The 12886-nt window shown below is 40.7% G+C and overlaps 1 protein-coding gene across 6 annotated transcripts in view; it reads left to right on the forward strand.

The window, feature by feature from the left end:
• The window catches only part of rptor (regulatory associated protein of MTOR, complex 1), a 178515-nt gene that overhangs the window by 60972 nt on the left and 104657 nt on the right, over positions 1-12886 (forward strand). For all 6 annotated transcript variants that reach the window (XM_071503413.1, XM_071503416.1, XM_071503415.1 and 3 more), the window contains exons 5-6: positions 3944-4102; positions 6225-6371. In XM_071503413.1, coding sequence (XP_071359514.1) covers positions 3944-4102; positions 6225-6371 — 306 coding nt within the window. The remainder of the gene's footprint in view (positions 1-3943; positions 4103-6224; positions 6372-12886) is intronic.

Consider the following 12886-nt stretch of genomic DNA (forward strand, 5'->3'; position numbering starts at 1 on the left):
AATTCTGATTTGTATATTTAAATAGACTATCCTAGGTGTCTTCCTCATACATATGAAATCTGTCTTAATCTCTCTCGAATTTAATAAGCCCGACTGTCGTGAATGTGAATAAACAGCTTTGCTAAAACATCCAAAGATAATAACTACAAGCAGGTAAGTGTCAACACTTATCCCACCTGCCCGTCTCCCCCTCTCCTTCTCTCCTCCCTCATATAATTCAGCACTTTTCCTCTAAAGTTATACCTCAGCACCACCAGCTCTGATTTCAGGCATCACTGCAGGTCCCTCACTAACACCATTATGCCGTTCAGATACTACTTGATATCATCGGGATGAGCGCTGCACCTCTTGGCATTCAGGCGCTCTTATCTGATTATACCCAAATTGAATCAGCCTGCGAGCTCTGCTATCACACTGCAATTCAAACTCATCCAGATGTGGGAGGCTGAAATGTGGCATCTTAGATCAAGGTCTGCTCAGCTTGGCCTCTGTAGGATATGGGATGTGACGAACAATGAGCAAGTGATCATTTCATTCTGCAAATCAGGACAACAAATCATGATTAATAATTAGGACTACAGCATTTAGCGTCATTTGAATAACGACTACACCTTATTTAAATGATGCTAAATGTTGCACAGCTGTAGCATTTAAAGCAGCAAAGGTCATAAATTAATGTATGGATCCAAGAGTTATAAATGTACAGCCAAACATTTGTTCATTCAAATCTTTGTTTATAAAGGCAGGGCCATTTAGAGAGTAAGCTCTCTTTTTCAAGGACGCCCTGAAACAGAATATACAGTATGAGAAACAATAATCCTCAAATGTGAAAATAAACTGTTAAATGTATAAAAACAATAAATGCCCTGTATATAAACTTCATCACAGTTCTGCTGCTTTCTATGCTCTATTAGAAATACTGTTTTTATTCACTAATTATTTTCAGTCACTTCAACTTTTATCAAGCGTAGGGAATTTAGGGAATCTTGAGCCTGTATTAAATTTAAACAACATTGACAGAAGTTTTAAATGGGGGACGATCAGAAAACAGGGAAAGTCTGTGCTAAAATATGATAAGATGTACTTATGTCATAAGAAAGAGTAGTAAAGAAGTAAATAAAGAGAGATGTTTTTGCTCTAAGAAGAGGTTTTAATGATCATTTTTAACGGTGGGTAGGCTGCTCTTCCACCTCCAACACTGTCGAAGTTTGTCTTGTGATTCTTCTTTCATTTCAGTAGTTTGAAGTTTTGCAAGAAGTGCCAGTTCAAATGTGGCTTCTCCTGTGATTCAAAGCCATTTGACAGGAGGCAGGCTGTTTGGTAAAAGCCATGTTAGTTATGTAACAGAAGGGACTTGGTGAGTGTGATAATGATTCAGACTGGTCTAACCGGGTGCTTTTCTGTTGCATAACTAGTTGACACCTCTGTGTCCCTTCCATCCATATGCACACAAACCCTTTTTTTTTAATGAACTGAAGAAGCACAAACAATGCTCATGTCCTCCGTTTCCTACTGTTACTCCTTTAAAGTTTCTCAAGCAGCTTTTCCATGTTGTATACACACACGGGTACAAGCATGAGCATCACGCTGACTTCACTCTTACAAAATCACTCAGACTGGTGAAGTATGATCTAAAGTGAGTAACAGGTGGCACAGAAAACAAGCTGACAGCAGTAAGGCAACAGTAGCACCAACGCTCTGTGTTTTTTAGTTTGTGTGCAGAATATCTGCTACAAGTTGTTTCACTGTGAATCTGCTGTGAAGCCTGTAAAACAGCATTATACAAGAGGTTTGCAGAGCTGGTCCTACACTTTCTTTCCTTCTATCAACATGTTGTTTAAAGTTCACACTCAGAAGTGTAAAACCTTGAAAAAGCTTCCCTGTTTATCCACAAATGATACTTTGCTTTTGTGGCATTTGTGTTTCTCCAAATTCAGAGCCACAAGTCACAGCCTCTTGGTTTGACATCTGCACGTTTTCAGGAAAAATCCTTATCATTTGAAACGTGAAAGGGCTTTTAAAGGTTCGACATCTTGTGAAGCAGAACGTCTTTGTCTGAGTCAATACAATATTGGAACATTGCAAACAAAATGTCTCTGTATCAGATTTGTCAGGTTGTTAGTCACTTCTTAACTGATTCAGAGCCTTATTTTTGGGCTGCTCAAAACTGAATGTGCAAACAGTATCTCTTCATATACTGAATGTTTTAGTATTTTTCAGTGTGACCATTTTCTCTCTTAAATGTAGGAAAATGTTTGAGGTTCTGAATTTGTGCCTCAGTATATTTACTAATGTGTAATAAACTAAAGAAGGGATTACACCTCCCAGGTTGTCATAAGCTGTTTCTGGTGAAATGTTAAGAAGCAACACCTTTGATTAATTAATGTTAATAATTTGGAATTTGAATGAATCTTTCTTTCACACAGGTGATAAATTAACACATAGAAAACCAACATCACACAACTTGTTGCACCATGAGCCTCCAGAACAGCTTCAGTGTTCCTTGTCATAGATTCTCTGGATCTCCGAAACTCTGAACTCTCCGTCAAAACATATTTTCTTGTTTGGAGGTTATTATGGTGGCAGAAGAGAACACAATCAAAAGATAGACAGCCGTACATATTTTTCCTGATTTTCTATGTCCTATTAACTTAAACTTGGGTCGACATAATATTGAATATTGTAATATTTGCAATAACATTATAAACCCCCCAACCACCAAAAAAAAAAAATCCCCCCTGCAACAACATCGTATATCCACATTTTAAGCACTGAATGGGAAAACGTCCTAATGCTCCCTCTTATGAAGTTGCTCATGATGTGGGAGCTCACATTGTTTTTGTCAATTGAAATCTCAAATAAAGTTGTATTCAAATGGTGCCATCCTCAAAAGTGTTGAAAAGGATTCCTTTTTTGAATGTAAAACAACGGGTAAAGAAGAAGAGCTTTAGCCACAAGATGTAAAATACAGTACATCCCCCGTGCTCCTACATCTACTATGCATACACTGCTCCAGTAATATTAGAACAAGGTCACTACAGGTTATAATGGATGTTCTGACAGAGGCCAAATCATAGAATGTCTCAAACAGCAGACTTACCACCAGATTTCTGACATGCCAGACAGTATGAGTGGACTCTTTTAGCTTAAACTGAGTATACAGTTACACTGTCTGATTGTACGTACCACACTATATGTACATGTGCATGTTTGAAGTTAATGTTGAAGAGAAAAATTTGAGGTTTCAGGTTGATCCATTTATTTAATCTTTGCAAAAGGATTGTATTTTTGGTCTCCCTGCCTGTGTGCGGGTCCTCTGTTCAGCAGTTTACTCTCTCCTATTTTGTTTGGCATTTCCCTGAAATTCCTGATGTCTTGAACAAGAAAAACATCTTTTCTGCCACTTAACCTGCATGTGGGTCAGCATGACATGTCGAGCTGTGTCCTTAACGCACCACTTTACTGAAGATCCTCCGCCCTCGGCTCCTTGCTCATATGTGACGTGCACAGCATAAAAAGATCTCTAAAGAAAACCAGCAGGATGAGCCCCCTCACGGCTATCCAGCCCAGTTTCTCATACATGTACGTCTGCATGTATCCTTCCATGCGTCTCTCTCTCTCTCCTGAGGGCATTGTTTGCTGTATGGTACATTCATTTAAACCCCACCACTACCAGCAGATATTGCACCATTTAACATGATTCCTCTTCTCTTTGCATCTCTTGTCATTTGCAGGCATGATAAAGGGTGAACGTGTAAATGTACTGTGTGATTGTATGTACTGTACATTAGTTTATATGAAACTGCCTCTGCAGTACAGATTTTTCTGATGCCTTGTATTTATTTGCATTGGACGTTGTTATGTCTGAGAGTCCGTAAAACGTCTGTGACGTCAGTTTCAGATGTAAAACTGATGTTTTCCTCTCTTGCTTCCTGTTTTTCAGGCGCGTTACAAGCAGAGTCTGGACCCCACAGTGGACGAGGTGAAGAAGCTGTGCACGTCGCTGAGACGTAACGCCAAGGAGGAGCGAGTCCTCTTCCACTACAATGGTCACGGGGTGCCACGACCCACAGTCAACGGGGAGATCTGGGTCTTTAATAAGGTGCCATACACAAACAAGACATTTGTTCTCACATGCACAAGGTAGAGTTGTAGACCTTCAACGAAACGTCCATCCAAGACAAACTTATTACCTGTTGTCACAGGCCACGTTGACATGTGCAACAGAAACACAGTTATTATGTAATAAAGGAAAGCTCCTGTTAATACCACACACTCAGTGATTAATGCTGCAAAGTGACAGAGAGCATGATGACTGAATTACTCCAATTTTATTCACATTAATATACAGCAGCTTCATGAATTGAACTATGATCAGTTTCTATATGAGCCCAGTTCATTGACATTTATGTCAAGTATGTAGAAGTCACAGAGAGGTAATGTGCTGGAATGAGCACTGTTGTTTACACAGGTTTTCATGCTGTCTACGGCTCCATCCACACTGCTACGCTTTAGTTTTAAAATACGTTTACATCTGGTGTCCACACTACTCCGAAAACACGGTTGCTCGTTTGGGTCTTATCAGTCACGACTGCCAGTGGTGAAAGTGGTGCTACAACTGCCTTCGCTGTTTCTTGTTCATAGCATTTTGTGCAACCAATCAACTGCAGAGTAGACAGATCTACTTCCTGTTTACACTGGCTCGTGCATGCCCAGTGTATGTGAATGGTCATTTATGTATGTGTTTTGTCTGGACAAAGATTGTTTTTGTTTCAAAATCAAATTGTGGAACCGTACAGTACATTAAGGTAAAGTACTCTTAGTGTTTGTACTGCACTGTAATGCACGTTAACATGGCTACTAGAGGCTTAGCAGTATCATACATTCATTCATTATTTTACTTCCATGAGACAGTTGTCGTCAGGTTGTTTGTATCCAAAATGTTTGCTTTTTACATCAGTGATTTTGTTTCTAAATTCATCATTGTAGTGTCTTCTGACCAAACAGCCTCAGGAACTAAACTCAGGAGTTAGATTAGGTAGTAGAGAACATCAACAAATGAACAAATTAAATAGAAATGTTCCATATGTGATGATTTTCACAGAGTAAGACTGTGACACACCCAGTCAGTTGTTCTTTGTGACTGAGGTTGCGTGATGGTGACGATTGAGGGAGATTTAAAGTGTCAGAGAGGCGAAATGCTTTTCTTCAGTCTACAGTTTTTCCTTCTTTTGCTCACTCACCCACTCTCTGATTTGTGCTTTTAACTTTTTGGGAACTAAAGGAGCAGATTTTACACATCAGCATCAGTTTCCTCATCATGGGGGAGTACCTCTCAGCCTGTGAAAACAGTTGTATAACATCTCTTGTGGCTCTGGAGGAGCTCTGTCAAGTCTGAGAAAGGATCCCTGATGATGTCATCAGCTGATATCTCAGTTTGGGCCTGAGACTTAACAGGAAAAGACAGAAAGCCTGTTTCAAAGCAGGAGGATCTGGGAGTTTATCAGACAGAGGACAGCTAAAGACAGACTCTATCAAGTTGCATTATGGATCCAGAATTTTTGGAGCCTCTAACTGCTTCTATTCTTTCTTTAATAAGACTGTTGCTAGTCCCCAACTTTACATAATTAAAATACTAAATTGACAGACATAAGAGAGACATAAAATCTGTTGTTCGTTGCCATGTCCTGTAAGTAAGCACCCACTCACAATGATGCACCGCTCATATCTTTGCCTCCTTGTCCCCAGTGCACCCTACGGTCTTATGTCCTCTTCTCTTTTTCTGTTCTCCTTCTTTTATCTCCATATTTTCCTCCTCATCCTTATTCCTCTTCCTATAAAAATGAAGCTGCTGTGTCACTGCCTGCTGAAACAGGAGATCAGTGGGGATTTGATGTTGAAGCAAAGACGGCGAACCAAATTTTCCATAAAGTATAAGACCTTTATAGATCCACAGTTATTAGATTTATCATTGCACGTGTTCCCACCATCCTTTTTTTTCTGTCTCGCTCACTCTGCCTCATTATAGTTTTCTCTTTTCAACTGTGTCTCTACCTCTCTCTCCTCTGCTCACTCTCTCCATCAAACAGATGACTAGTAAATAATTAAACACAAATCTATAAAAGTGAGTTATCAGCAATAACACGATGCACTCTCTCTCGCCTTTCTCACTCTGACATCCCCTTGCTCATCTAACTCTCTCTCTCGCTCTCTCTCTTTTTCAGAACTACACCCAGTACATCCCGCTGTCCATCTACGACCTGCAGACGTGGATGGGGAGCCCGTCCATTTTCGTGTACGACTGCTCCAATGCGGGAATCATCGTCAAGTCGTTTAAGCAGTTTGCCCTGCAGAGAGAGCAGGAGCTGGAGGTGGGCAGCTGCACAGACAAACGCACTGACAGCATGTTTACAGCATGTCACAACACAGCAGCCATGAATTAGCAGGAAGTAGTTGGAAATAAACACTTCAAAGATTAGTCGAGTCATGTGAACGCTCACAGTTGGTGTGCAGGCAAACAGGGTGAAATGGTCCATTGGTGTTTGTGAGTTATTCGTGGTTGATTTGTGACTTGCTCACACACCTCACACACACCTCACACACAAATATACTCACACTCTCACACTCTCTCATCTATACAGTATTAATAAAGGAGACCTCATGATTCTCAGCCTGAATCCTGTTCTCCATGATCTCAGTGCTTTGATTCAGCCAATCAACTGAGCAGCCGCTTTTTAATGAGTGAGTTTTGGGGAACACAAAACGCGCACACACACAAACAAACACAAACAATCACAGAAACCAACCACTACCAGCCCCAGTCCTTTCACTACTTCATCTTTTTATTACGTTGTCTCTCTCTTTCTCTCTCCCGGCTATGGCATGTTATGTGAATTCCTAATGAGATGGCGCTGTCATTCATCTCAATTATTCATGGAGAAGTTTCAGCCAGACTGTAGATTAGCTGGAAAATGAGAGAGAGAGAGAAAAAGGGAGAGGGAGAGACAGAAAGGTACAGGACGAACAGTACGGAGCACAGAGGCAGGAGGTGGGGCGAGCTGAAAGAAGAGCCGCTGTGAAAGCTGCGTTACCCGTTAAAGTAAAGGTGAAGGCAGCAGCCAAACTGCTGAGTTGCTGCAGTGTTTGACAGAACTCGTCCCAAGTGTCTCTGCACCCTCAGCCTCGCCTGCTCTTTTTCTGTTTAACTTTGCAGAGGTCATGGCAGGGCTACAGCTTCAGGGCTAAAGCACAACTTCAGAGATTGACTCCTGCTTCATGGGAAAGGGAATAATGAATTGTTCATTTTGTGTTTGACCAGTTCAGTCATTTGTCAGAGTAAATCAGCTCTGTCTTCTGATTTTTTTTTTTCTTTTTATTCATACCAAAGTCCATATTTACAAACAAGAATTTCCTTGTTTCCTTGCACAAACTGTTTGTTTGTCATTGTCTGGGTTCAAATCAAAGATCCTCCTAAAGACAAAGCAGTTGTGTTCAGTCATGTTCAGTCTAAAAAGAGACAACAGCAGCAAACATGCAGACAAATAGTCAAACAAAACATTTAACACAATACAATTATCTAGAAATGGGTACAGCTCTGGTTTACTTTTAGCCAGCACTTAGCCTTTGATGTCAAAGAATTCATATCTGGAGTTAATTTGATTTCAGTTGGTAATGTGTTCCTTTCATGGAGAGAGCTGATTGTCCAAACTTAGATCTACAATGTGGTATTTTTCAGTTGCCATTCACTACACTCCTGGTTACTTTGTTACTGTCTTGCCTTTAAACATATCTGGAAAGAGGCTCTGTGGCTAAACTGCAGATACATTTATAAACTGACTCGAGAAGATGAATGAAGCTCTAAAACCTGAAGTAGATTGTGTCTTTTCAGTATGTGACGGTGATGCCAGCAGACAGGCTTTTGGTCCATTACCACTGCTCGACTTTATTAGATACAGAGAACATCATGGAGGTGAATTATAATTACCTCACAAATTCACATTTAGTATTACATTTGGGGTTGGACCAGTTCTACACACAGTTTATAGCCCTTGTAGGAAAGCTAAGTAATAGCATACCTTAGACCGCCAGATTATTTGGATAATCAGATTTTTTTTTTAATCTTACAATATTAGACAAATAGAGAATCTGAGAATCTCACCTGAAGATGTTTATTATACTTTTATTCATGAGTCAATGACAGACACAGTTGCATTTTTATCGCATTTGATTATGATCTGGCGCACCGTCTAATGGATTAAAAAAAAAAATTGTCCCGAGGCCAAACTTGCTTTGCCGACCCCTGCCTAAGTGTAGATGTGTAGATGTTTCCACCTACAGGCAATGAAAGTTTTGTGTGTTTCTGGGGCAGAGCAGAGCTGAAACATCCACACAGGTGTGGCAGTACAAACTGCTTGTTCTTGTAGCTAGTGTGTAAGCAAGGGTCTGCTCAGGGTTCTGTCAAGGCTGCAGCCAAGATAAAAATTTTAGCTGTTATTAATATATTATTATTTAAGTGTAATTCTAGTCAGAGCCCAGCCTGAAGGCTGAGGAGAACAGCTCTAGAAGTGGCTGCTGTGTGGCTGTGGCAAGAAGTACTTGATCAGTCACTTTGGAGACAGTGTTTTATTTTTTTCATGGCAGGGCACACCGTGTCCTCCAAAGGCATTAGCTGCATCGCTGCACAAAAAGTATTTATTTAAAGGTGGGAGCATCAGGGCTTAACTACAGTGTTTCAGTGGGGGACTAAGCAGAGGAAGTCCCGCAGTTAAATGCAGGGGAAGTTGCATAACGTCCATATGCAATTTCACTTTTCCACCTGACTGCTCGCCCTTCTCATCCACTCACACAGGAAGTGTATAATAGGGAGGGGTAATGGAAGATAAAGAGAGAGGCAGTGACTTCCAGAGAGTTTTTAATCATGCAGGAGGTGATCTGAGCGGGGAGTCCCCCTGCTCGCCCACGCGCTCCTCCACCCGAATCCCTCCGTCGCGACACACTTTGGCGGTCCCAAGTGGAATCATGAAATGCCAACACACACTTACACACACACACACAGTTTGTCAGCCATTTTTACCTTTGGCATCGCAGCACTAACACACACAGAGCACACACGTTTCACATAGCACGACAGGCCTGATCTCACCAGGGGTGGAATTATTTGGAGACGCACTGATGCAGATGAAGACAAGAGCAAGAGCATGAAGGAGGCGAGTGAGGGGAGGATATGAAAGGAGGAGGAGGTGTTTTAACACACACTCCTCCTGCAGTCCATTCAGTCAGTCAGTGTGTGTGTTGTGTGTGTGGGTGGGTGGGTGTCTGCTCTGTGTGCTCTATTATAAGGCCACCTGCTTCCTTTTAAATATCTCATCACTTCCTGAGCGCACTCAGCAAACATGGTCACTGCATTAGTTGTGGGGCAGAAAGAGATGTGTCTGTGTGTGAGAGTGTGCGTGAGCGTGTGTGAGTGTTGCGGGCTAGGTGTTTGTGTTGCTGGGATGCTCACATTAAACCTCCACTGGCTCCTTCTATCATTTTAATGAATAATTAATGTGTGGCTGTAAAAATGTATTGCTCGACAAGAGTTGCATTTTGGTAGTTCTGCATGCATGTGTGTGACTGTGCTATTCTGCTGTGATGATGTGTTCCATCTGAACCCCCCCCCCCCCCCCTTGTAGGATTAGTCTCATAAATTAGTGTTAGCAATTAAATTGTAGCTTGATATCCCCAGTGGAAAAGAGAGAAAAGAAAGCTGTCATGGTGATTTTCATGATAATTTGTGAGATTACAATATGCTAATGTGATAATTACAGTGGATGCTTGGCATTAATCAGCCTCTGCTGGCAATGTTGTCGTATTTACCATTAGGATTACCGGAGCTCACTTTGCTCAAATTTCTTTCAGGAGACAGTGTTGTTCTTGACACCATGAGAGGCTTTAGAAATGCTCGCTGCTTTGTTTGTGATGTCTGTCGACATTATTCTCATTAGAGAGGGAAAGAAGAGGAATTATGTTAAAAGACGATTGGCACAGATCCATCCTCATGGCAACAATCGGGTACCCACTCACGCCCGCATGCTTTTCAAAGAGAAATGAAATATGCATGTTGATAGGAAGAAAAGGGACACATGCACAGTTACACACGTTATCACACTTGCCTCCATTAATTAATATGATTCTTTCTGTATTTTTAACATAATGATTTATTCATGCGTGTGCAGAGGCCCTTATAGAGCAGCACTGTAAATACATTATGTCTCACACTGAGATCTGAGCTGTAGCTGCTGCTGCCTTTTTTTTCCACCGCTTATTATAGAGTCAGCTAATGAGTTATTGGACTAGCAGAGAGCAGGGGGGAGGTGGTGTGCAGTGTATACAGGAGTGGGGAGGCATTACATAAATCCACAGTGCCTCATCACAAGCCTTTTTTTTTTTTTTGCAGTTTGATTAGTTTAACTGGATTGAACATTTGAATCAGGTCATGGCAGTTTTATGAATAAAGTACTTCTCTTTTTCTTGCTAGTAGAAAGAGCAGTTTTCCTGTAGCCTGTGGATCATTTGTTGGGTTTGTTTTCCCGCCTCATCCTCTAATTGACTCATCTCACCCTTAGGGCACACAAAGATGAGCGTGTCCCCTCTGTGCTCGCCTCAGGTAGTGTGGGTTTACCCCAACTTGCGTCAGATGCTGGACTACAACGCACTGCATGCTGGGACGCCCAAGAAGTAGTTTCTACATTCGGTAGCGCTGGTGTATTTCTGCTGTGTTTGTGTTGTTTCGTGGCTCTACTGTGCAATGTATGTCTGTATGTATGTACCAGTCAAACTGGAACTGTATATGTTCTCATGTTTTCTATGTGTATACTTGTGTATAATTGCACTTGTTTGGCACTGTAGATTGATTTCCAGGGCTTTTAGTGTTGGTGCCAGACAGTTGGAGGATTTCTCATATCCTCTCCACCTGCTCAGCCTTCAAGCCCCAAAAGTGTTTGCAAACACAGAAAGAGTTTTAGCACTTGAAGCCACATTTACTGTTGCAGTCAACAGTTGAGGGTGTCTACAGCTTGTCAAGAGTAACAGTTTGCAATTTGTACCAAAATTCTCATTTACAGTCAGCTAATCTAGGTGTGTAGTATATGATCAGAGCCTATTTATGCATCCCTCACACTTTGCGCCAGCTTTGTCATCTGTATTTAAAACTGGTTCTGAATTGGAATTAGCATCTCGTATGATAAGCTGGTGTTTGACTAGCTGCTGCGTCTGCTCTCTGCTCTGTCTGTGTGGTGAGTCTCACCTGATTATGACAATTTGTAAAAACTGTAACTTTGTAACAAACAGCTCAAAATTACCACAAACACATGATGTGTCAGTCAATTAATCATTTTCACCAGATAAGTTAAATCTAACATTTTGTGCTGCATCTCGTTTTACGGTCAGTTCAGATACTAGATGACATCATTAAATCCATGACTTTTGCTGTGTAACAGCTTTGCTCCTTCTTTCTGAAGCTTAATGTTTCACAAAAATACAACCTGCTACCTGGGGAAAGCTACCGATAACTGCCAGGGAAAACAAAAGTGCTATCCTCTTTCTGGTCTCATTGCATTTTGGCTGACAAACTTCCTTTGTGCTGTAAATTGAGCCTTAATTTCTACGCAGACTGAATTGCAGAGTGAAAGTGAGGCTTATAGGGAACCAATCTGTCATATTCTAAAGCCACTACACTGATCAATCAACATTTACTTTATAATAAGTTAACATTAAAAAAAAGTTGTCTATTGTCACTTTAGGTTAGTTGTTTGCGTCTTTTGTCCACAGGCAGTTTATTGTGGAGTTAATGCCAGTGAAACAACCTTAAAAGAAGTGCGAGGGTCTAGATTTTCTAGATTGATTGATATGAGACATGACTTGTTTCCTGATCAGGGACATTTTCAGTTACAGAGCTGTTAACACAGTTATGAATCAATAAACACACTGTCAATGAAATAAGTTATCAATGACCTAGCAGCATGATGCTGTCTTTCTTGGAATAACCATGGCAACAACAACAACATCAATAATAATAATAATAATAATGATAATAATAATAATAATAATAATAATTTCTTACTAAACTTGGGCAGGAGTGCAGAATGAAAGAAACAAGCCATAGCAGTCAGCAATGATGAAGAGAAGTCTTGGATTGCTGCCTCCATTAAGACCCACAGCTCATTAAAGTCTATTTAGCAAAAGAAAGAAACCACACTGAACTCCCTGAAAGCAAATCAACACTACAACAGCCCAATGAGCACATAAATAGTCTAGAGCTCCAAATATAATTAAAGTTTTACATCATATGAAAGCCTTCTCCATTTTTCAAGCTCACAAGTATTGACTGAGTCATCCCAGAGCGTCGACATACCACACTAATTCTGTTCTTAGAACAGACAGGGGGTTGTTTACCAGGTGAAGACCACCTGCTAACGGGGCTAGTGAGAGGGAAAGTTTCACACTGGGATCGATAAACATTCACATTATCATTATGTTCTCAAAATGTCTTAGGCTCTTGTAATGTTTTGCCTGGAAGCACAAGGTGGCAAACTTGGAGAAAGCTCTCATATGTTTCTTATGTAATCAAATTTCCCTCGTGTTTTCATGCAACAGAGGGAAAACAAAACAAAAAAAGGACTTTTATATCTCGTCTCATGTTGACCATAACAAAGCAGGAAGTAGAACTCAGTTTGTTTTGGTTTTTAGTGAGGTTGATTTTTTTTTTTATATTCCCATCTCCATGTTTCAATTTTAACATGGTAAACACAATATTATAATGAAGATTATAGAAGCAGCTCTATGATGCACAAGGGTCAGCTGATAATAAATACTATACTTTTAAATGAGTATGAGCTCACTCTGG

The sequence above is a fragment of the Trachinotus anak genome, unplaced genomic scaffold, assembly GCF_046630095.1.
Source record: "Trachinotus anak isolate AG129_WGS33_773 ecotype Australia unplaced genomic scaffold, CSIRO_AGI_Tana_v1 ptg000019l, whole genome shotgun sequence".
Lineage (NCBI taxonomy): Eukaryota > Metazoa > Chordata > Actinopteri > Carangiformes > Carangidae > Trachinotus > Trachinotus anak.